This window comes from Oncorhynchus mykiss, chromosome 9 (assembly GCF_013265735.2).
Source record: "Oncorhynchus mykiss isolate Arlee chromosome 9, USDA_OmykA_1.1, whole genome shotgun sequence".
Taxonomy (NCBI): domain Eukaryota; kingdom Metazoa; phylum Chordata; class Actinopteri; order Salmoniformes; family Salmonidae; genus Oncorhynchus; species Oncorhynchus mykiss.
In genome coordinates this window covers 56,380,351-56,404,104 of record NC_048573.1, presented here as the reverse complement: position 1 = coordinate 56,404,104, position 23,754 = coordinate 56,380,351, and the positions used below count along the sequence as shown (strand labels likewise).

General features: G+C 40.8%; 1 protein-coding gene across 1 annotated transcript in view; it reads right to left on the bottom strand.

The window, feature by feature from the left end:
- The window catches only part of LOC110531212 (metabotropic glutamate receptor 4-like), a 216,838-nt gene that overhangs the window by 59,443 nt on the left and 133,641 nt on the right, over positions 1 to 23,754 (bottom strand). Inside the window, exons 3-4 of the mRNA XM_036988394.1 lie at positions 6,378 to 6,513; positions 247 to 401 (exon numbers count right to left, since the gene is read on the bottom strand). Coding sequence (XP_036844289.1) covers positions 247 to 401; positions 6,378 to 6,513 — 291 coding nt within the window. The remainder of the gene's footprint in view (positions 1 to 246; positions 402 to 6,377; positions 6,514 to 23,754) is intronic.

Below are 23,754 nucleotides of genomic sequence, written 5' to 3'. Positions count from 1 at the left end.
TTTTCAGCACTACCTCCACATAGTACTACTTTCATCTTACAGTATATCCTGATGTTGTTTACAGTATATGTCAGTGTTTTATTTGGAAATGTCAGGGTGTTGAATTTCATTTGGATTTCATTGTCAAAGACAACAAAAAATAGATACAAATGTCATCCTCACATCACCAGTACTGCCAACTGTCATGTGTCATTTAAATTTGACAATAAAGAATATAGAACATCATATTCTGTATAACATCAGTACCTCGGATGGACTGCCGTTTAGGTAGAATGGTAACAGCACCTTCTGCCATCTCCTCCTGGTTGAGTATGGGGGAGATCTTAGACCCCCAGCTGTCTGAACCCACCCATATGAAATGTCCTGTCTGGTTGTCCTTCTTAGCTGCTTGAAGAAGCCGCCTGTAGGAGGGGCAAAGAGAGAATACAGTACAATTCTTGCCAATTATATACATGATTCACCTACTCATGGGGCTGGATGATTAGGTAAATACGATGTGTTGGTACTGGACATTAACAACAGCCAAACTACACATTGCGTGTATTGATCCTAGGACCAGCACAATACACTAAAGAATAACCATGTTTTGAACCACAGTACTGGAAACACAGTTGCTACAACAGGACCACAGTACTGGAAACACAGTTGCTGCAACAGGACCACAGTACTGGAAACACAGTTGCTACAACAGGACCACAGTACTGGAAACACAGTCAATACAACAGGACCTCAGTACTGGAAACACAGTCGCTACAACAGGACCACAGTACTGGAAACACAGTCAATACAACAGGACCTCAGTACTGGAAACACAGTTGCTGCAACAGGACCTCAGTACTGGAAACACAGTCGCTGCAACAGGACCACAGTACAAGAAACACAGTCGCTACAACAGGACCACAGTACTGGAAACACAGTTGCTGCAACAGCCAGGTACAATAACAATACAGTGTATCTCGAGTCACTCTGCCACCCCTTTGGCTCACCAGTTAACCCAGAATGAAGTGACAGAGTAATGCATGTTTGAGTTATAATGACCTTACTCCTACCTCTCACTGAATAAACATGGTTTATTCTGAGCCCCAGCATTCCCATATAGCTCTACAGGATAAAATGTCTGTAACAAAACCTACAGTATTCTAGTATCATGTCATATGCTCCTTTTTGCCCCCCCCCCCCCCCCCCCCCCCCTTGAGGTCATTTACAGAACAATCTTGTTAATCACATACAGTAAATACCAGGTGTTCTCATCATGGTGTGGGTTATTTAGTGAGGAAGGGTTGGCATGACAACAAGGTTTATGTTTAGGACAAAATGCCTTCTGCTAGCCTGAGTGCTGTAAACTCAGTATGTATATTAAAAATATATATATAAATTGGCTGCCAACTCACATTGACTGGGTTCAAGGGTACAGCAGGCATGCTGGGCAGAAATCCCCCTGGCTTTTGTAATTACTGTATATCCAGACCCATTATCAGGCTCGGATAAGTCAATGAGCATTTTGTGTCACTGGCCTACACACAATACCAGATAATGTCAAAGTGAAATTATATTTTTAGAAAAGTTTAGAAATTAATAAAAAATTAATAGCTGAAATGTCTCGAGTCAATAAGTATTCAACGCCTGTGTTGAATAATTTAAGGAGTAAAATTGTGCTTAACAAGTCACATAATAGGTTGCATGGATTCACTCTATGTGTAATAATAGTGTTTAGCGTGATTTTTGAATAACTACCTCATCTCTGTACCCAGCACATACAATTATCTGTAAGGTCCCTCAGATGAGCAGTGAATGTAACTTTATGTCCTGAAAACAAAGTGTTATCTTTGGGACAAATCCAACAAAACACATCACTGAGTACCACTTTCCACATTTTCAAGCGTGATGTTGGCTGCATCGTGTTATGGGTACTGTATGCTTGTCGTCAGCAAGGACTAGGGAGTTTTTTAGGATAAAAAGAAACGTAATAGAGCTAAGCACAGGTGAAAAAGTGCACAACCATGTGATGGTCTCAAAAAAGAGGTGTCAATTATAGTTGCAACTGCCCCGGCGTTCCTGTAAGAGAACGTAAATGACCAGTAGGAGACAGGGATACAATCCACACTTTATTACCACACTGAACAGACAGGCGCACACACACACACACCAATAGGAAGAGGAATGGTCAAAGATGCACTAAAGATGAGTCAGGGAGTCCAGAAGACGCATTGTCAATGTGGAAGGGTGCAAATCTGAGTTAATGTAAAGGACAGGAGCTTACAGAGGTTGTCTTAACCTGTCCAACTAAAGAGTTGAGAGGCAGAGTGGGGTTCTGCTGCTTCCAGGCTAGGTCACAGATTGGTTGATCAGGTCAGCGAACTCTGTTCCCTTAAAACTTGTTGAGGATAGGGGGCAGTATTTTCATTTTGGATTAATTGCGTGCCCATAGTGAACTGCATCCTACTCTGTCCTAGATTGCTAATATATGCATAATATTATTACTATTGGATAGAAAACACTCTGAAGTTTCTAAAACTGTTTGAATTATGTCTGTGAGTATAACAGAACTCATAGGGCAGGCAATCTTCCAAACAAGAAGTGAAATTCTGAATGTGGGGCAAGATATGGATCTGGTAGCACTTCCTACGCCTTCCACTAGATGTCCTCATTCAGTAGAAAGTGGAATGGAGCATTTGCTGTGAACTTTGACCGAATGGGAGGGGAAATAGTCAGTGTCCCGACAGAATGTCATTTTCCTGTGGCACATTTCTCTGTGGGTGCTACCGCCGTTCCATTTGGCTCCAACTGAAAACGTATGATCTGGTTGGAACGTTATTGGATATATATGATAATAACATCCTGAAGATTGATTCTCTACTTAGTTTGACCAGTTTATTCGACCTGGAATATATATTTTGGAAGTTTTCGTGCAAGTTATCCTGGACCAGCAGTCAGTTTTTGGGCACGTGAGCTGAAAGTGATAGCAAATGCAACAACTTGGACACTAGTATTGGACATTATGGAACAAAACAACGTTTTATTGTGGAACTAGGACTCCTTGCACTACATTCTGATGAGAGATCATCAAAGGTAAGGGAATATTTATGTTGTAATTTCGTATTTCTGTTGACTCCAACATGGCGGAGAAATACTTTTACGTCTGAGCGCCGTCTCAGATTATTGCATGGTAGGCTTTTTCCGTAACGTTTTTAAAAAATCTGACACAGCGGTTGCATTAAGAACCAGTGTATCTTTAATTATATGTAGAACATGTATCTTTAGTCAAAATTTATGATGAGTATTTCTGTTATCTGGCGTAGCTTTCTATAATTCCTCCGGATATTTTGGAGGCAGTTCTGAACATGGCGTCAATGTAAACCGAGATATGTGGATATAAATATGCATATTATCGAACAAAACATAAATGTATTGTGTAACATGTCATATGAGTGTCATCTGATGAAGATTTTCAAAAGGTTAGTGATTCATTTTATCTCTAATCCTGCTTTTGTGACTCTATCTTTGGCTTGAAAAAATGGCTGCGTTTTCCCTTTGATTTGGTGGTGGTCTAACATAAATATATGTTGTGTTTTCGCAGTAAAACATTTTAAAAATCGGACATGATGGGTAGATGAACAAGATGTTTATCTTTCATTTGAGGTATTGGACTTGTTAATGTGTGAAAGTTAAATATTTCGAAATAATATTTTTGAATTCCCTGCGCCACCTTTTCAGCTGAATGGGGGAGTGGAGTTGAAGACAATTTAGACATGGATTGTGTATGTGTGCCATTCAGTGGCCATTCAGAGGGTGAATCGGCAAGACAAAAGATTTCAGTGCCTTTGAACGGGGTATGCCAGGCACACCGGTTTGAGTATGTCAAGAACTACAATGATGCTGGGGGTTTTCACGCTCAACAGTTTCCTGCGTGAATCAATCATTTGTAAAAAATATTTAACCTTTATTTAACTAGGGAGGTCAGTTAAGAACAAATTCTTATTTACAATTATGGCCTAACCCTAACCCGAACAACACTGGGCCAATTGTGTGCTGCCCTATTGGACTCCCAATCACGGCCGGTTGTGATACAGCCTGGAATAAAACCAGGGTCTGTAGTGAAGCCTATAGCACTGAGATACAGTGCCTTAGACCGTTGCGCCACTCAGGTCCACCACCCAAAGGACATCCAGCCAACTTGACACAACTGCGGGAAGCATTGGAGTCAACATGGGCCAACATCCATGTGGAATGCTTACGACATCTTGCCCCGACAAATTGAGGCTGTTCTGATGGCAAAAGGGGGTGCAGCTCAATATTAGGAAGCTGTTCCTAATGTTTTGTACATTCAGTGTATATTCTATGCTTGTGGTAGTAGTAGGTACTGTAGGTTTTGATTGTGCTGTAAAACATAATGGAACCCACACACATCACCAGCTGTTGCCCCAAGACACTGATCAGGACGATCCTCAGTCCTCAGGACAACTAAACGTTTTTAACACTGCAAAGGAATGGAGGAATTTGGTAATTGATTGGTAATTGCTGTAAACTAGAAAACCAGTATTAGTCCAAAGCTTGGACATACCTACTCATTCAATTGTTTTTCTTTATTTTTACTATTTTCTACATGTACATTTTTAAATAATAGTGAAGACATCAAAACTATGAAATAACACATATGGAATCATGTAGTAACCAAAAAAGTCTTTAAAGTAGCCACCCTTTGCTTTGATGACAGCTTTGCACACTCTTGGCATTCTCTCAACTAGCTTCTCCTGGAATGCTTTTCCAACAGTCTTGAAGGAGTTCCCACATATGCTGAGCACTTGTTGGCTGCATTTCCTTCAATCTGCGGTCCATCTCATCCCAAACCATCTCAATTGGGTTGAGGTTGGGTGATTGTGGAGGCCAAATCATCTGATGCAGCACTCCATCTCTCTCCTTCGTCAAATAGCCCTTACACAGCCTGGAGGTGTGTTTTGGGTCTTTGTCCTGTTGAAAAACGAATGATAGTCCCACAAAGCGCAAACCAGATGGAATGGTGTATCGCTGCAGAATGCTGTGGTAGCCATGGTGGTTAAGTGTGCCTTGAATTCTAAATCAATCACAGACAGTGTCACCAGCAAAGCAACCCCACAACAGTCACACCTCCTCCTCCATGCTTCACGGTGGGAACCACACATGTGGAGACCATCTGTTCACCTACTCCGCGTCTTATAAAGACATAGCGGTTTGAACCAAAAATCTCAAATTTGTACTCATCAGACCAAAGGACAGACTTCCACCTGTCTATTGTCCATTGCTCATGTTTCTTGGCCCAAACAATTATCTTATTATTATTGGTGTCCTTGTAGTGGTTTCTTTGCAGCAATTTGACCATGAAGGCCTGATTGACACAGTCTCCTCTGAACAGTTGATTTTGAGATTGAACTCCGTGAAGCATTTACTTGGGCTGCAATCTGAGGTGCAGTTAACTCTAATGAACTTATCCTCTGCAGCAGAGGTAACTCTTGGTCTTCCTTTCCTGAGGCGGTCCTCATGAGAGCCAGTTTTATCATCGCACTCAATGGTTTTTGCGACTGCACTTGAAGAAACTTTAACATTTCTGGAGATTTCCCGGATTGACTGACCTTAATGGGTTAAAGTCATGATGAACTGTTGTTTCTCTTTGTTTATTTTAGATGTTCTTGCCATAATATGGACTTGGTATATATGTTTTATTTTCTATAGCACACATACCTTGTCACAACACAACTGATTGGCTCAAACGCATTAAGATGGAAAGAAATTCCACAAATTCACTTTTAAATGGCAAACGTGTTAATTGAAATGCATTCCAGGTGACTTCCTCATGAAGCTGGTTGAGAGAATGCCAAGAGTGTGCAAAACTGTAATCAAGCCAAAGGGTGGCTATTTTGAAGAAACTCAAATATAAAATATGTTTTGTATTTGTTTAACACATTTTTGGTTACTACATGATCCCATATGTGTTATTTCATAGTTTTGATGTTTTCACTATTCTAAAATGTAGAAAATAGCAATAATTAAGAAAAACCCTTGAATGATTAGATAATAAGAACATATCATCAAAATGTAGTTAGATTGAGTGTGTTTAATGTGAACTGGCACATATCCCGTTCACATCTAATGAAAATAAAGCTGATATAGCTTGCTGAAAATGGTGTATTTCATTTTAGGGATGTTCAATCAATGGTGGGGAGGACAATATACTAATGTACAGACATTTACACCGCAGTGCATCCCCATCTAAACCAATGGGCAAACATGCTGAATGTTGCGTCATAAAACAGAAACTCAGATAAATTGAGATACTTTGTTGGCATCATTTAGTATGTTAGTTTAATCATTTTTTCATTCCTGTAACAGTCAACTTCACTAACCTAATGTCATCTTCATTGGCAAAGAGAATAACAACCCGTGCATTGGGGTTCTCTGACAGTCTGCGGATGATCTTGTCAAACTCTCCAGGCTTAGGTTCTCGTGGTATCTTCACTGACTGAGAGATGCACACACCTCCTGCAATCAAGGGACAGAGGAACATGTAAGGATTATTATAGACAGAGGAAAATAGACATGGATAAATTACACTAGCTGATCTGCTGATCTGTCTAGGCTGTCTCTAAAACAGAGTATAAATAAAGTTTATAATCAGTACATGGGGACCTTTTATCAGGGTACACCATCTCTGATGTAGTTTGGAGTATTGTTAGGGAACACCTGTCGGGCATCAGCACCAGAAATAACTATATTGGTAAACCAGCACAGGGCATCTGCATATAGCTACAGTAAAACTCTATCTAAATGCAGGTTCATCATTGTTAGAATCACCCTCTTTCTTAGTTCTCTGTATCAACTGAAAGTAGGCCAGGGCCAAGTAGAGTTTTTTTCACTCGCCTAAACCAACAACACTAATCCTATTCATATCTTCAGGACTTTTAATGGATGACTGGATGCAAGATAAAAATTGTGCTGGTGTAATATTTCACAGCATGATGAACGTAAGGTATTAAGTAAATATTGTCATGTACCACAAGGGGCATAGCTGAGACATGGAAAACCATAGATTCAGTTTATGGGGGTGCCAATGAGATTGGGGAAATTGTGTAGCAATTCGTAACAAACCTACACTCGTAATTGAAAATTTGCGAATAGTTGAAATGTTTCTCTCCATAGATGTATTTTTGTTCAACTTTAGCATTGTAAGGCTTTCAGTAAGTTATAAAATACATTAAGTACATCTTGCTTACTGGGCAAGCATACATTTACTGATATTCATCTTTCTACTTTTTCACAGCATTCTTTTTGTTGTGTATTGTATGAATCCAATAGCGTATCAAGGAATTCAATTTTCAATGGAAGTATCCACATGACTCATTAAACTGTTTAGTTGGCCATCAAAAATTAAACTCAAGTAGAGTAAACTCCGTTTACCCTTTTTTTTGTTGTTGGCGGAAAAATGCAAGTTTAGGGAGTGATCCTTTACTCTGGCAATCAACGTTTATCCACCAATTGTTTTTACCACTACATCACTGCACGTGACCTAATCCCATTTTGACCATTCCTAATCTGGTGTGTTAGACTCTGACACACACAATACACTTACACAATTCCCAAAAGAGAGCAGCAAACGAAACCTTCCCGTGCCATGAGGCATTGGTATCCAGCAGCAGAAAGAAAGTGAGGGAGCTCCAGCATACGTCCATTGGATAGCAAACAAGCCAAGGCTTTCTAATTCTCAGAGAAACATTTCAGGAGAATTGTTTTGTAGTCCTGCCAAAATGCCACAGAGTCTATGGGCATGCTAATGAACTGTGCAATCAATGCAGGAATAATACCCTCTGGTTCAGTGAATAGCTGCCAGGGCAGCACAATGGATCAGAAAACAAAGCAGCGGCTCCCCAACTCTGATACTAATAGGTTGTGAAAGTGGAAGAAAAAAAAATAGCAAAGACCATTAGATGGACAACAATGGGCGTGATGACAGTCTAGCTTATAGGTGCAAAGGGCCACTTCCGGTTGAGATCCTTTGAGCTAAGGCCTTAGTCAATGGCATGCAACAACACACTGATGTTATTGTACTCCCTCCGAGATACTGTACATGCAAGTAGTTTATTTTTCTTTGATTTTGTGGTTTTACTACCCCACTATACCCAAGTAGCCTACATGAAGCATACACTGGCAGTGCTCTGACCATGCTGTCACTGGGCTGGTTAATTGTTTCTTTTTCTCTTCACTGGAGAAATAGAGTCTTGTCTTTTGTCTGTAATGTAGTTTTCGTTATGTGTCAGACCCCAGTAAGACTAGCTGTCGCCATTGGCATCGGCTAATGGGGATCCTAATATATCAAATAAATCAAATCAAATTACTCATATCATGGTTCATGTCTGTTTTTTCTAGGGTCAGCCATTGTCATAGTGACAGACCCATGATTCTCCTGCTTCCACGATTCTTTCACTCATTCCTCCAGACGACAAAATAGATTGAAAGCCATTTGTGGGTCCGACAATTGTCCAATCTATTCAGTGGCCTACACTACGTTTTCTCCATCCTACATTCTGTTTTCACTCTTCAATCCTACAGTACTCTGTAAACTTTTCCCAACTAATTATACCCAGTCGAAACTGATTCTCCTGAGGTGTATCTGTCAATCTAGCTGTCACATTCTATCTACGTAGCCTGTAGACTTATGGGAAATGTTACTCCAGTAATGGGCAGATCTAGGGTTAATGCTATAACTATTCTCCTCATCATTACCAGAGACTCTATCCATCTCAACCATAATATTGCTTTGCCTCATAGGTGTCCCAGTCCCAGGGTCCCTCACCATATTCTCTGTGGAGAAGATAGAGAGTTATCCCTTTCTCCCTGCTCCCTCTTCACTGCTACTGTTCTGTGACCTCGCCTCTGGAGAGGGAAGTCAAGGGTGCGAGATATACACTGGACGTGCTACCTTGTCCCAGACCTGTGTTTTCAACTCTCTAGAGACAGCAGGAGAGGTAGAGATACTCTGAATGATCGGCTATGAAAAGCCAACTGACATTTACTCCTGAGGTGCTGACCTGTTGCACCATCTACAACCACTGTGATCATTATTATTTGACCCTGCTGGTCATCTATGAACATTTGAACATCTTGGCCATGTTCTGTTATAATCTCCACCCAGCACAGCCAGAAGAGGACTGGCCACCCCTCATAGCCGTGTTCCTCTCTAGGTTTCTTCCTTGGTTCCGGCCTTTCTAGGGAGTTTTTCCTAGCCACTGTGCTTCTACACCTGCATTGCTTGCTGTTTGGGGTTTTAGGCTAGGTTTCTGTACAGCACTTTGTGACATCAGCTGATGTAAGAAGGGGTTTATAAATACATTTCATTGATTGATTGAGATAGAAAGAGCAAGCTCCCATCCACTTGCATTTGAGGCCGACTGAACTCACTAGGTCCCCTATTGGGTCACTGGAAACAAAACTCCATAATTCAGCCCTATGCTGCTAGCAGTCCTGCATCATCAGCTATAATATTGCAATCATATTACAATGCATTACCAATCTATGTACATTATAATTGTAGGACTATGGTATGTATTCACTGTTCTGCAGGTATTCTTATTATTTCCCCATTACAAAGTTGTTTGGTGGGGGATGGGTTGTGGTGGAGTTTATGATGAACTGCAAAAACAAATCCAGCACAGGCTACATCTTATTCCTTCTTCAAAATATATTTTTATCGATCTAATTATGATTGTTCCCTCGTTGTGCATCTGCTATTATAGTTTATGTAAGGTAACAATCCACCGGTAATTACTGCCTTCCAGGAATCTGGTTATCTACACAATGCTCTTCTAGATTACATTTAGCTTCAGGATAGGATTAATTAGGAAAACTCTCCCCCTCTCTCCTTTTCCCTGATGAAATTCCCTGCATTGCAGATCAACCATTTTCAATCCACTGGCATACGGTATGAACATGTAGACAGAAAGACAGATAGTGAAGCAGTTCAAAAAACACAGTGAATGTTGCAACCGCCCTAGTATTGACATGATTTAACCATTTTCTAAATCTCTGGGGAGATGCATACCAATGATTATCTGTTGATTAATTATGTTCCCTCAAGTCCACCTGACTGTGTTGTTGTCTCTCCAGACTTAAAGAAATTTGGGAGGCTTGCATGAAAAATATAATTACACTTTGTGCTATTTATCAAACTCCAAGCCAAGCAATCTCTCTCTTCTTCATCAAAAATATGATTTATTACTTGAGTGTCTCCTTTTTTCACACATTTTTTCGAAAACACGATTGGTTAAGGGATTTTAAATCACTAACAACTCTGTGCCTGGAAAAATAACCTGAGGGCCCAGTGAAGGAGAAAAAACAAACCCACGTCTCTGAAGGAGAAAAAAATGAACCCACGTCTCAGGCTGAAGATGTTGCTGATGAGTTCCAATGAACCGCCAGCCCCCCATCTCTCCACCTAAAAAACACTACCTCTCACACCTCCTAGACAGGCAATGTGTAAATCATCTCCAAAAATAGCCTTCTTTGCAGAGACCTGCACACTCCTATTCTCTAACCAGCGTAATCTACAGACAGTAGCTGTCTTCTCTTCTCTGGTGGGCCTGAACAGGAATCTTCATTCCTATTAGACACCCAGGAGAGAGAATGTTGATGTCGTAAACATTCAATACAGCCCACTCAGAGTGGCGGATTGCTGCACAGCGTTTGTTCTCTGTGGAAATACTGGAGAGGTTCACTAGATTCACCACACTGAAGGTGCTAAAGATATCCCGATGTGACTAATTCAATGCGATTTGCTAGGTAAACCAGCTGTAAAAGAATCCGGAGTATGGGGTAAAGGTAACCATTATGATTTAATACCACATAGGCACATTGACGCATCATTCTTATGATTGTCATCACCATCACATCATCAGATTAGAAACAACTTGCTACTCAATAATCCACATTTATGTTTGCAGTTTCTTGTACATAACAAAGAGATGCACCTTCACGGAGTGGTTTATTGCTTTGCAAATAAAGGATACGTAGAATAACATACAATGTTCCTTAGTAGAAAAAACTTTGATTGTTGAGAACTAGTGTCAAATATCGTTTTTTAATTTGAATCACATGGATGGTTCAACTATTGAATGGGAAGAGATGAACGATCCCAATTTCACCTAACCAATTTGCCATTTGTTTTTAATATTCCATATGCCAAAGCCATTTCTCAGAATTCTCATTATTCTCCTCTTTTGAACTGAGAAACGTATCAAATCAAAAGGGCACCTGTGTGTATATGCCCACTTCCCAGTTAGTAAGGGAAGCTTTGTTAAGGTATGGCAGACACTAGAGGACTTGTCAGAATGTATACGGCTTACTTTGTTTATTCAGTGTGCAGGCTAATATGCAGGCTAATATGAGGCAGCAGCTCTGGGATGGATCGTGGTAGAGTCGAGGGTTCACCGTCCCTGTGGGAGAATGCAGCAGTTCAGTCTTAACTTTCATACGAAGGGGTTTGTGTTGTGTCCACAGGCCTGATTGTCAAACCCTTTTAGTGCCCATGGGGATTCACACTAATATCATGCCTCTCCTCTCCTACTCTGGTGCTGCTGATCATGTACTTCCTAGTTAATACTGCTCCAGCTACTCAATAATATTTATGTTGATGACATGGCTGACAACTTTGAAAAGTTTATGATTTTATATAGCCACTGTGTGTGTATGTGTGTTGCGTGTGTGTTGAAAATGAGCGATTAGTCTCCAAATGCCTCTGCTTGTGGCAACAGTGGGATGTATCTAGAACATGGGAACATATTGTAGCACGGCAGATGTTTAATAAACACAGACAACAGACTGTACACTTGAAGGGTGTAGGTACACTAGAGCCTATCTAAGAAGAGTGAGCGGGGAGGCGTACTAACAGGAGAGGAGGGAGTAGCTAGTAGAACAGGAGGAATACAGAGAAAGCAGCAAGGCAGCACACTCCCTCTCGGTACAAGAGAACACTGAGGGGAGTATTAGAGCGCTGTGTTATGCCTGGGAGATTTACATCTGGAAACAGAGAGAAACAGGCAGTGGAGGCGTATTAGAAAAGCTGTGAAGTAAAAATAGGTTCATTGCTAGCTGAGTACATAACAAAACATAAACGTGTAGGTCTCCAACAGAGGCAAATATGACTTTCAAATATGACTCCTTATCATGTTCTTATCTCCCTTCAACATACCGTATGACCAGGTGGTCAAAGATACGATTCAGAGTTTGTTAGACTGCGGCCCCCGAATGATTGTTTGCAAAACGTCTAACATTAATTATTTCCCTAGTGAACGACTTCCCAACAGCCTTAATTTAAGTAATTACACAGAGATTAAAAAAAATCTGTATCAACATTAGTGCTATAAATTGCATACACAAAGGTCAGGTATATTAATATTATGCTATTATGAATTTAAAACAATGATTATCCCCTCTAAAGGGAAGTGGTACTCGATGATCCATTGTTTTGACATTGAATGTACCATTTACTGCAAAATACAAGATTTAGGCAGTCACTTCTTTCCATCCATGCCATAGTAAGGGGTGAAGTGTTGTTCCTCTGGCTTTTATTCTTGCCTGAAGAGTTTGGTATTTTCATCAAGTGAATTCTTGAACCAAGCTCTTTTTGAATGAAAGTGTTTCCCAAAGCTCCTAGAAGGTTCCATGGACAGTGGAATGTAATGAAGGGATTGAGGGCAAACATTCTTTCTAATTTTAAAGAACTAGGTAGTAACTAAGTTGTACGATTTCCCAACCCCCCTCATGTGTGGTACTATTGTATGTGCTACTGGTTATGGGACTGACTACTTTTGTTGGCACACTCAGACAGTGGAACTGGATCAGATAATAAACCCTCTCCCCGGATAGGGATATACATTGAAGATAAGTTGCCAAAGAGTTCCACATTGTATTTACTACTACTTTTCTTCCACTAGGGTGAATATTATTAACACTACAAGAGAAACAGAAATAAGTTTATTTTCCTACTAAAGATGCCAAATTAAACAAGGAACCAGGAGAGGATTAGAAAAATAGAGAAATAGCCTGAACGACAGAGAACTCAACCCTTTTCATGAGCAGGAGGGTGATGTGTTCCTGCTGGTGGTCTGTTGAGCCATGTCGCCAGACTGCTGTGCTAAGAAGCCTTCTCAGATTGTCCCATCCTGCAGATACAAACTCCCAGCATGCAAACACCCTGACACCATGTTTTAATTTCTGTCATGAGATCATCTCTATTTGACTGAAATTAAATGATTACTGGTAAATGATGAAAATAGCACAAAACCAAACAGGGCACTGTTGGGTGAATTTTAGTTGTTTTTATCAGAGGAACAGAGATATAGATCTTGACATGCTCCATTTCTTTAACTAGGCAAGTCAGTTAAGAACAAATTCTTATTTACAATGACAGCCTAAGAACAGTTGGTTAACTACCTTGTTCAGGGGCAGAACAACAGATTACCTTGTCAGCTCAGGGATTTGATCCAGGAACGTTTCAGTTACTAGCCCAACGCTCTAACCACTAGGCTACCTGCTGCCCCAGGTAGCCTAGTATACATACATTTTGAATCACAAATAGTATCTCAGAAGAGTACAATGTGCAATAAAATGAGGCCCTCTTCTTGAGTGAATACAGAGAGTTGCCTCTCTACTTAGATCATGTTCTGTATATAGGTGTATTCAATGGCTGTGGTGTTTGATGTGGAAGCAAAGGCAATTAGCCAAACAGCAGTAAAGTTGAAAACATGCTTTGTACTGTAGCTAAATTGAGAAGGATAAGAATATCCATGTATGACAGAGTGTGATATTTGTTCAACAGGATCTCCACTCACTGGCAACTATGGACTATGTGTGAATTCATTTATTATCCGGGTCTTTGTGAGAGAGTAGCTGCAAGAGTATGATGTCAGTGGCAGTCGGTGCGGTTTAAGATGAGGGAGTGCGATTTTTTACATTTCTTATGAACATGGCCTTATTTCTTTTACAATACATTCACCCAGCTCAATGTAACATCGACGGGTTTAGGCTACTACATGATACTCAAATTTCCCTATGCCCATCATGAGGTTGCTACAACCTAGCCTATAAATGAAAGGTCGAGAGAAATTTGGGTAATCAAGGTGACAGACATTGACACATTCATACCACCTTGCACAACCTTGCCTGCATCTAGCCAATCTTGGGTGTAATCATTAATCCAACAGTTGCAAACGAGAGTTTCTATTGGACAAATTCAGGTATGGTTATCCCCGTTTCATTCCATTTGCTTCCGTTTAAGAAACATTTTTCAACAGAATCAGTGGAATGAATACACCACTGATTGCATGCAAACACAGTTTACTATAATAGCAGCCACATACACAGCAGGATCCCTTTGATCCTTACCTATAGATTTGAGTGGTGGTGGTAACTCTTTGTAGCTAGTTAGATAGCTAGCTAGTTTGGTTGGTTGATTTCACTTCAATGTTGCCTTGCTAAACCCGGGGCGACAGGTAGCCTAGTGGTTGGAGCTTTGAGCCACTAAGCGAAAGGTTGTTGGATTGAATCCCCGAGCTGACAAAATAAAACATCTGTCGTTCTATCCCTGAACAAGGAAGTTAACCCACTGTTCCCAGGTAGGCCGTCATTGTAAATAAGAATTTGTTCTTAACAGACAAGCCTAGTTAAATTAGAAAATAAAGCCTCAGATCCACATTACATTATTAAAGTGGCATTTGGAACAAATGGTGGATCCACTGTAACCCTGGGAGAGGGTATAAGGTTGTGTGATTGTTTCTATTGTACAGCTACGCCATAAAATGTTTGCAACCAAATGTAACTTAAATATGACATTGTGTGTAATTGCATGTTGGTGAAGTTCCAATACAAAAAAAGCAAGAAGTTTAAAAAGTTGCAGCTTCGGTTCTCTTATGGAGATTTCATCAATCAAGGTGAATATACAGTTGAAGTCGGAAGTTTACATACACTTAGGTTGGAGTCATCAAAACTAATTTTTCAACCACTCCACAAATTTCTTGTTAACAAACTATAGTTTTGACAGTCGGTTAGGATATCTACTTTGTGCATGAAACAAGTCATTTTTCCAACAATTGTTTACAGGCAGATTATTTCACTTTTAATTCACAGTATCACAATTTCAGTGGGTCAGAAGTTTACATATACCAAATTGACTGTGCTTTAAACAGCTTGGAAAATTCCAGAAAATTATGTCATGTCTTTAAAAGCTTCTGATAGGCTAATTAACATAATTTCAGTAAATTGGAGGTGTACCTGTGAATGTATTTCAAGGCCTACCTTCAAACTCAGTGCCACTTTGCTTGACATCATGGGAAAATCAAAAGAAATTAGCCAAGACCTCGGAAAAAAATTGTAGACCTCCACAAGTCTGGTTCATCCTTGGGAGCATTTTCCAAATGCCTGAAGGTACAACGTTCATCTGTACAAACAATAGTATGCAAGTAAAAACACCATGGGACCACGCCGTGACCGCTCAGGAAGGAGACGCGTTCTGTCTCCTAGAGATGAACTTACTTTGGTGCTAAAAGTGCAAATCAATCCCAGAACAACAGCAAAGGACCTTGTGAAGATGCTGTAGGAAACAGGTACAAAAGTACCTACATCCACAGTAAAACGAGTCCTATATCGACGTAACCTGAAAGGCCGCTCAGCAAGGAAGAAGCCACTGCTCCAAAACCGCCATAAAAAAGCCAGACTACGGTTTGCAACTGCACATGGGGACAAAGATCATACTTTTTGGAGAAATATCCTCTGGTCTAATGAAACAAAAATAGAACTGTTTGGCCATAATGACCATAGTTTTTTTTGGGGGGGGGGGAAGGAGGATGCTTGCAAGCCAAAGAACACCATCCCAACCATGAAGCACGGGGGTGGCAGCACCATGTTGTGGGGGTGCTTTGCTGCAGGAAGGACTGGTGCACTTCACGAAATAGATGGCGTCATGAGGAAAGAAAATTATGTGTTTATGTTGAAACAACATCTCAAGACATTAGTCAGGAAGTTAAAGCTTGGTCGCAAATCGGTCCTCCAAATGGACAATGACCCCAAGCATACTTCCAAATTTGTGGCAAAATGACTTAAGGACAACACAGTCAAGGTATTGGAGTGGCCATCACAAAGCCCTGACCTCAATCCCATAGAAAAATTGCTGGCAGAACTGAAAAAAGCATGTGCGAGCAAGGAGGCCTACAAACCTTACTCAGTTATACCAGTTCTGTCAGGAGGAATGGGCCAAAATTCACCCAAGCTTGTGGAAGGCTACCCGAAACGTTTGACCAAAGTCAAACAATTTAAAGGCAATGCTACCAAATACTAACTGAGTGTATGTAAACTTCTGACCCACTGGGAATGTAATGAAAGAAATTAAAGCTGAAGTAAATCATTCTCTCTACTATTATTCTGACATTTCACATTCTTAAAACCTGTTGATCCTACTTGAGACGCAGACGTCTCAACTAGGCACCTGGAAATGCAAATGCGCTATGCTAAATGCTAAATGTACTCGTTAAAACTCAAACGTTCATTAAAACACACATGCAGGGTATTGAATTAAAGCTACACTCGTTGTGAATCTAGCCAACAAGTCAGATTTTTAAAATGCTTTTCGGCGAAAGCATGAGAAGCTATTATCTGATAGCATGCAACACCCCAATATACCTGAAGGGGACGTAAACAAATTAGCGTAGCCGGCGCTACACAAAACGCAGAAATAAAATATAAAACATTCATTACCTTTGATGATATTATTTGTTGGCACTCCTATATGTTCCATAAACATCACAATTGGGTCTTTTTCCCGATTAAATCCGTCCATGTTGGCCCAAAATATCCATTTGTTTAGCCTGTCTGGTTCAGGAAAAAAGCTCTCTTCCAACACGCAACGTCATTTTTTAAAATTATATAAGTTGCCTATATTCTTTGACAAAACACTTCAACCTACTTTTGTAACCCAACTTTAGGTATTTGTAAACGTTAATAAGCAATCAAATTGATCACTGGGCGATCTGTATTCAATAGCAGCTACTCAAGAAAACAATGTCCCTTTTTCTCTTTTCCAAAATCGATTGCTGTATGCTGGACGGAATGAAGGATCTATTTGTCATGACACAAAGGATTTTTGTCAATGAAAATGACGTTTTTGGCTACATCGTGTGGAAGCTGTAGGAATTGCAATCTCGGACCTATTTAATTTGGTGCCCCTTAAACAATACATGCAAGTGGCGCATGGATATTTTTTTCAGTTTTCAGTGACCAGTTTTTCTTGCGCTTTTCGATGAAACACACGCTCTGTTATAGTCACAGCCGTGATTTAACCAGTTCTAGAAGCTTCAGAGTGTTTTCTATCCACACATACCAATCATATGCATATACTATATTCCTGGCATGAGTAGCAGGACGCTGAAATGTTGCGCGATTTTTAACAGAATGTTCGAAAAAGGAGGGGGTAGACTTAACAGGTTTTAAAATAAGTGGTGATCCAGCTGACCTAAGACGGGGAATTTTTACTTGGATTAAATGTCAGGAATTGAGAAAAACTGAGTTTAAATGTATTTGGCTAAGGTGTATGTAAACTTCTGACTTCAACTGTTTGAATTGTCTGATGTATTTTCTTAATTGAACCCTCGGGCTTGATTTAGATCAGACCCATTCTGTTGCCCCTTAGGTGGCTTATCGCCCTGTTTTCTTATTAGTCTCTCTTTTTTGTGGTCTAAAATAGGTTTTGTCTGCCCTCTGCTGCCCAAATACAATTTTTTATGATTCCTAAACTGAGGTGGAGGAGGATATCCTGCTGGACCTGATTGAGGCCAATCCAGACCTGTGCCTCACAATCAAATATCATGATGAAGGTATCTTTCTACAGACTTACATACTTTTTTATTTAACCTAAATTTAACTAGGCAAGTCAGTTAAGAATAAATTCTTATTTACAATGACGGACTACCCCAGCCAAACCTGGACGGCGCTGGGCCAATTGTGCGCCGCCCTATGAGACTCCCAATCACGGCTGGAAGTGATACAGTGATACAGCCTGAAAGCGAACCAAATCAAATCATATTTTATTAGTCACATGAACCGAAATGCGTGAAATGCGTACTTATGAGCCCCTAACCAAAAATGAAGTTTAAAAAATACGGATGAGAAAAATAAATAAAAGTAACAAGTAATTAAAGAGCAGCAGTAAAATAACAACAGCGAGACTATATACAGGGGGGTACTGGTACAGACTCAATGTGAGGAAGGCACCAGTTAGTTGAGGTAATATGTACATGAAGGTAGAGCTATTAAAGTGACTATGCATAAATGATAACAAAATAAAGTAGCAGCGGTGTAAAAGAGGGGGAGGGGGAATGCAAATAGCCTGGGTAGCCATTTCATTAGGTGTTCAGGAGTCTTAAGGCCTGGGTATAGAAGCTGTTTAGAAGCCTCTTGGACCTAGACTTGGCACTCCAGTACCGCTTGTCATGAGGTAGTAGAGAGAACAGTCTATGACTGGGTTGGCTGGGGTCTTTGACAATTTTTAGGGCCTTTTTAGAACCTTTTGAGGATCTCAGGACCCATGCCAAATCTTTTTAGTTTCCTGATGGAGTCGTGCCTGGCCATGCAGTCATGGGTGAACAGGGAGTACAGGAGGGGACTGAGCACGCACCCCTGGGGAGCTCCAGTGTTGAGGATCAGTGTGGCATATGTGTTTCTACCTACCCTCACCACCTGAGGGTGGCCTGTCCGGAAGGCCAGGATCCAGTTGCAGAGGGAGGTGTTTAGTCCCAGGATCCTTAGCTTGGTGATGAGATTTGAGGGTACTATGGTGTTGAACACTGAGCTGTAGTCCATGAACAGAATTCTCACGTAGGTGTTCCTTTTGTCCAGGTAGGAAGGGGCAGTGTGGAGTGCAATAGAGATTGCATCATCTGTGGATCAATTTGGGCGGTATGCAAATTGGAGTGGGTCTAGGGTTTCTGGGATAATCGTGTTGACGTGAGCCATTACCAGCCTTTCAAAGCACTTCGTGGCTACGGACGTGAGTGCTACGGGTCTGTAGTCATTTAGGCAGGTTGCCTTTGTGTTGTTGGGCACAGGGACTATGGTGGTCTGCTTGAAGCATGTTGGTATTACAGACTCAATCAGGGACATGTTGAAAATGTCAGTGAAGACACCTGCCAGTTGGTCAGCACATGCCCGGAGCACATGTCCTGGTAATCCGTCGGGCCCCGCAGCCTTGTGTATGTTGACCTGTTTAAAGGTCTTACTCACGTCGGCTACAGGAGAGCATGATCACTCAGTTGTCCGGAACAGCTGATACTCTCATGTATGCCTCAGTGTTACTTGCCTCGAAGCGAGCATAGAAGTGATTTAGCTCGTCTTATAGGCTCGTGTCACTGGGCAGCTCGCGGCTGTGCTTCCCTTTGTAGTCTGTAATAGTTTGCAATCCCTGCCACATCCGACGAGCGTCGGAGCCGGTGTAGTATGATTCAATCTTAGCCCTGTATTGACGCTTTGCCTGTTTGATGGTTCGTCGCAGGGCATAGCGGGATTTCTTGTAAGCTTCTTGGTTAGAGTCCCGCACCTTGAAAGCGGTAGCTTTACCCTTTAGCTCAGTGTGAATGTTGCCTGTAGTCCATGGCTTCTGGTTGGGGTATGTACGTACAGCCACTGTGGGGACGACGTCCTCAATGCACTTATTGATAAAGACAGTGACTGATGTGGTGTATTCCTCAATGTCATCGGAAAGAATCCCGGAACATGTTTCAGTCTGTGATAGCAAAACAGTCCTGTAGTTTAGCATCTGCTTCATCTGACCACTTTTTTATAGACCGAGTCACTGGTGCTTCCTGCTTTAATTTTTGCTTGCAAGCAGGAATCAGGAGAATAGAATTGTGGTCGGATTTACCAAATGGAGGGCGAGGGAGAGCTTTGTACGCGTCTCTGTGTGTGGAGTGCAGGTGATATAGAATATTTTTTTCCCTCTGGTTGCACATTTATCATGTTGATAGAGATTTGGTAGAACTGATTTAAGTTTCCCTGCATTAAAGTCTCCGGCCACTAGGAGCGCCACCTCTGGGTGAGTGGTTTCCTGTTTGCTTATTTCCTTACACAGCTGACTGAGTGCGGTCTTTGTGCTAGCATCTGTCTGTGGTGGTAAATAAATAACCATGAAAAGTATAGCTGAGAACTCTCTAGGCAAGTAGTGTGGCCTGCAGTTTCTCACAATATACTCTACTTCAGGTGAGCAAAATCTAGAGACTTCCTTATATTTCGTGCACCAGCTGTTGTTTACAAATATGCACAGACCGCCACCCCTCGTCTTAGTGTGTGCTGACCTATCCTGCCGGTGCAGCGTGTATCCCGCTAGCTGATTATCCTTGTCGTCATTCAGCCACGATTCCGTGAAACATAGGATATTACAGTTTTTGATGTTCCATTGGTAGGATATTCTTGATCGTACCTCGTCTAGAGTAATGTCCAATGATTGCACGTTGGCGAGTAATATTGACGGCAACGGCAGCTTTCCTAGTTGTCTTCTTCGCCCTCTGTGCTGCTTCCGTTTACGAATAATTGGTATGTCTACCTTGAGGGGTGTTTGGAGAATATCATGTGAGTCCTGCTTGTTGTTGTTGTTGTTGAAGAAATCTTTGTCTAATCCTAGGTGAGTGATCGCTTTCCTGATATCCAGAAGCTACTTTCTTCTGTAAGATACGGTTGCAGAAACATTATGTACAAAATCATTTACAAATATCGCGAAAAAAACACATAATAGCACAATTGGTTAGGAGACCGTAAAACGGTGGCCATCTCCTCCGGCACCATTTTCTCATCAAATACTAATTGAGTGTATGTAAACTTCTGACCCACTGGGAATGTGATGAAAGAAATAAAAGCTGGAATAAATCATTCTCTGTACTATTATTCTGACATTTCACATTCTTAAAATAAAGTGGTGATCCTAATTAACCTAAGACAGGGAATTTTTACTAGGATTAAATGTAAGGAATTGTGAAAAACTGAATTTAAATGCAATTGGCTAAGGTGTATGAAAACTTCTGACTTCAACTATATATACTGTATTTTATACCATCTAGTGCACCTTGCCTATCTATCCCGCTCTGCCATCACTCATCATTATACTTATATGTACAGATATTCTTATTCACCCTGTCGTGTCTTTGGCTATGCCGGATTATGTGATATGACATGCTATTCTATAAAATCATTTCTAAGTAATTAATATCACCTGATTGAGCTAATCATGTAAATGTAATTAACTAGAGAGCCAGGCACCACGAAATACTATTTATAGAGCTGTTATCTTCAGAATAAACTCTTAAAGACCTAGTAATATTTTACATCCATAGCAGTCAACATTAATCTTTATCTTACTTCAGTCTCATCTGAAAGTTGTAAATTCTTGGTTATCTGCAAGAAACCTGGCTAACAATTTGAATCAGCAATACAAAATTGGGTTTAATCATTTATTTACTAAATACCTAACTAATCACACATACTCAAAATTAAATCATAACTTGATTACAAATTACGTCATAAAGGAAAATGTCCCTAGCGGGCGGAACAGATATGACAGCTTGTTACACAAAGGAAAAGGGGCTGGGTTGAGTGAAAGAGCGGGAAGACAGGAACAAAGGCGAAGCTGTGCTATTGTAAATACAGTATCTTATGCATTCTAAATTACCGCCTATTTGGAAAAGGAAAATGCAATAAATATTTACTGTGAGCTGCGCTTAAGTAGGTTGGTGGTAGATGGAAGGCAGTGTTGCCAAACCGAGTCCTCTGTCCTTTGAAGAATGTCTCTGGTTGTCAATTGGATGCGTTGTATTAACGTCATTTTGTGATAGACGGGATAATCTGTCTGTTCCTTCCTAACCTGCGTTTGCAGCTGCGGTCACTAACTCAACAGCTAGGAGGTATCACTTCTGTAGTGAATAAGAGTTCAAAATTCATACCATTCGCAACCAAAGCTCATGCTGATGTTGGCTTCATTCTGAACCATTCTGACATAGGACCGTCGCCCTCATATACTCGGAACAGGAAGTTATGTTGTTGTCAAGGCTTTATATAGGAAGGGAGAAAAGGGGTGTGTGTCATAGTTTACAACCTCTGTCTCTTCACGTGGACGGGACACTGAGCTAGCAGCAATATCTTATGAAAACCCACATCTCACATTTTAGAAGCTAAAATCACATTTCATCACATCACAAATCATTTCATATTCAAACATTTAAATTGAACAACAATTCCATGTGAATCCGATAACTCTGATGTGTAGACTTTCCACTGTAGAGTTTGTCATCTTATCATTGATAAGAATGTCTCAGATGACAACCAAACTGACATCATATTCATTAAGTACCACTGCATATGTTCAATTGTTTGGATTACCAGAATATAGTTAATTTCCCCCCACATTCCGACGTTCCCAGAATCTCTATGTTAACCAGGGGTTTTGCAAATGTAACCTCAGTAGGGTAGAGAGGAAAAAGGGGGGGAATTGATAGATTACTTGTTAGATTTGTGTGTATTAGGTAGTTATTGGGGAATTGTTAGATTACTTGTTAGATATTACTGCACTGTTGGAACTAGAAGCACAAGCATTTCGCTACACTCACATTAACATCTGCTAACCATGTGTATGTGACAAATACAATTTGATTTGAAACATCCTCTAAGATCCTTGAAAAGAGGGACACTGTATTAAAGCCTAAAGTCATCAAATTGACTACGTCCACCGATTTGCGTCGCCTTCTGAAGTCTGCAGAAAAACAGCCAGAGAATGACAGCGAAACCAGTAAGTGGTTTCTCTCGTGGGCTGTGCAAAGTTTCAATGTGATTTGGGGTGTTTGCCTTTTCTTGCTCTCAGACTGAGATAATGATATGTCCTCCCTGCTGCTGCTTCATCTCCTCCCACCACCAGCAGGAGAGAAGAGGACCAAGATCAGTGACAGAGATGCTGTGGGCAGACTAGTGCACTTTCATAAGCTAAGATGATAGTTATTGTTGTGTAATTTATTTTTTAGGTTGTCTCTTCATTGTCTTAACATGGAGAATGACTTAAAAATACCCTTTGTGTGTTGCAGTCATGCTGCAGCATTGAAGGCCATCTTGATGGGAGTCATGGTCGACAGCCATACCTCCTTGCCAATGGAAGAAGACAGAGCAAGATTGACAACTACTACATTGTGGTGGACAAGAGGCTTGTTCCCTGCCAGGCAACTAGGGGTCTGTTTGCATTTGATGAACTGTTCAAAGCCCACTTTGTCTTTAACCTGACATATAATGATGCTGTTGTCAACTTCTACACATTTGTGCAGACAACCATCTACAATGTTGATGTAGGCAAAACAAGAGAGGCCCCTAGCGTAATAGAGTTGAGGGCAAAACTTCTTAACTTCTCAACTAGATAAATATATGTTAAGGTGCTTTTAGTGTCAAGCGTTGCACAGAAACAGCCAGTCATTGAGCCACCAAGTTTAGATTGGTCTATGCTCAAGATGGTTGTAGATGGCAGTTTTCAACATACTCAAGTTTCAGAAAACATTTGAATAGTATTCATAAGGATATTGGTCAAGTAGTTGATGCATTAAGCTTTTAAGGGCCCTCTCATGTTGGTGATTCTCCAGTCCAGTCAGAAGCTCCACAAATGGTTTGCGACATTGGTGTCCCACATGATAATACTCAAAGGGATTGTTTTGAGAAGAATTGACT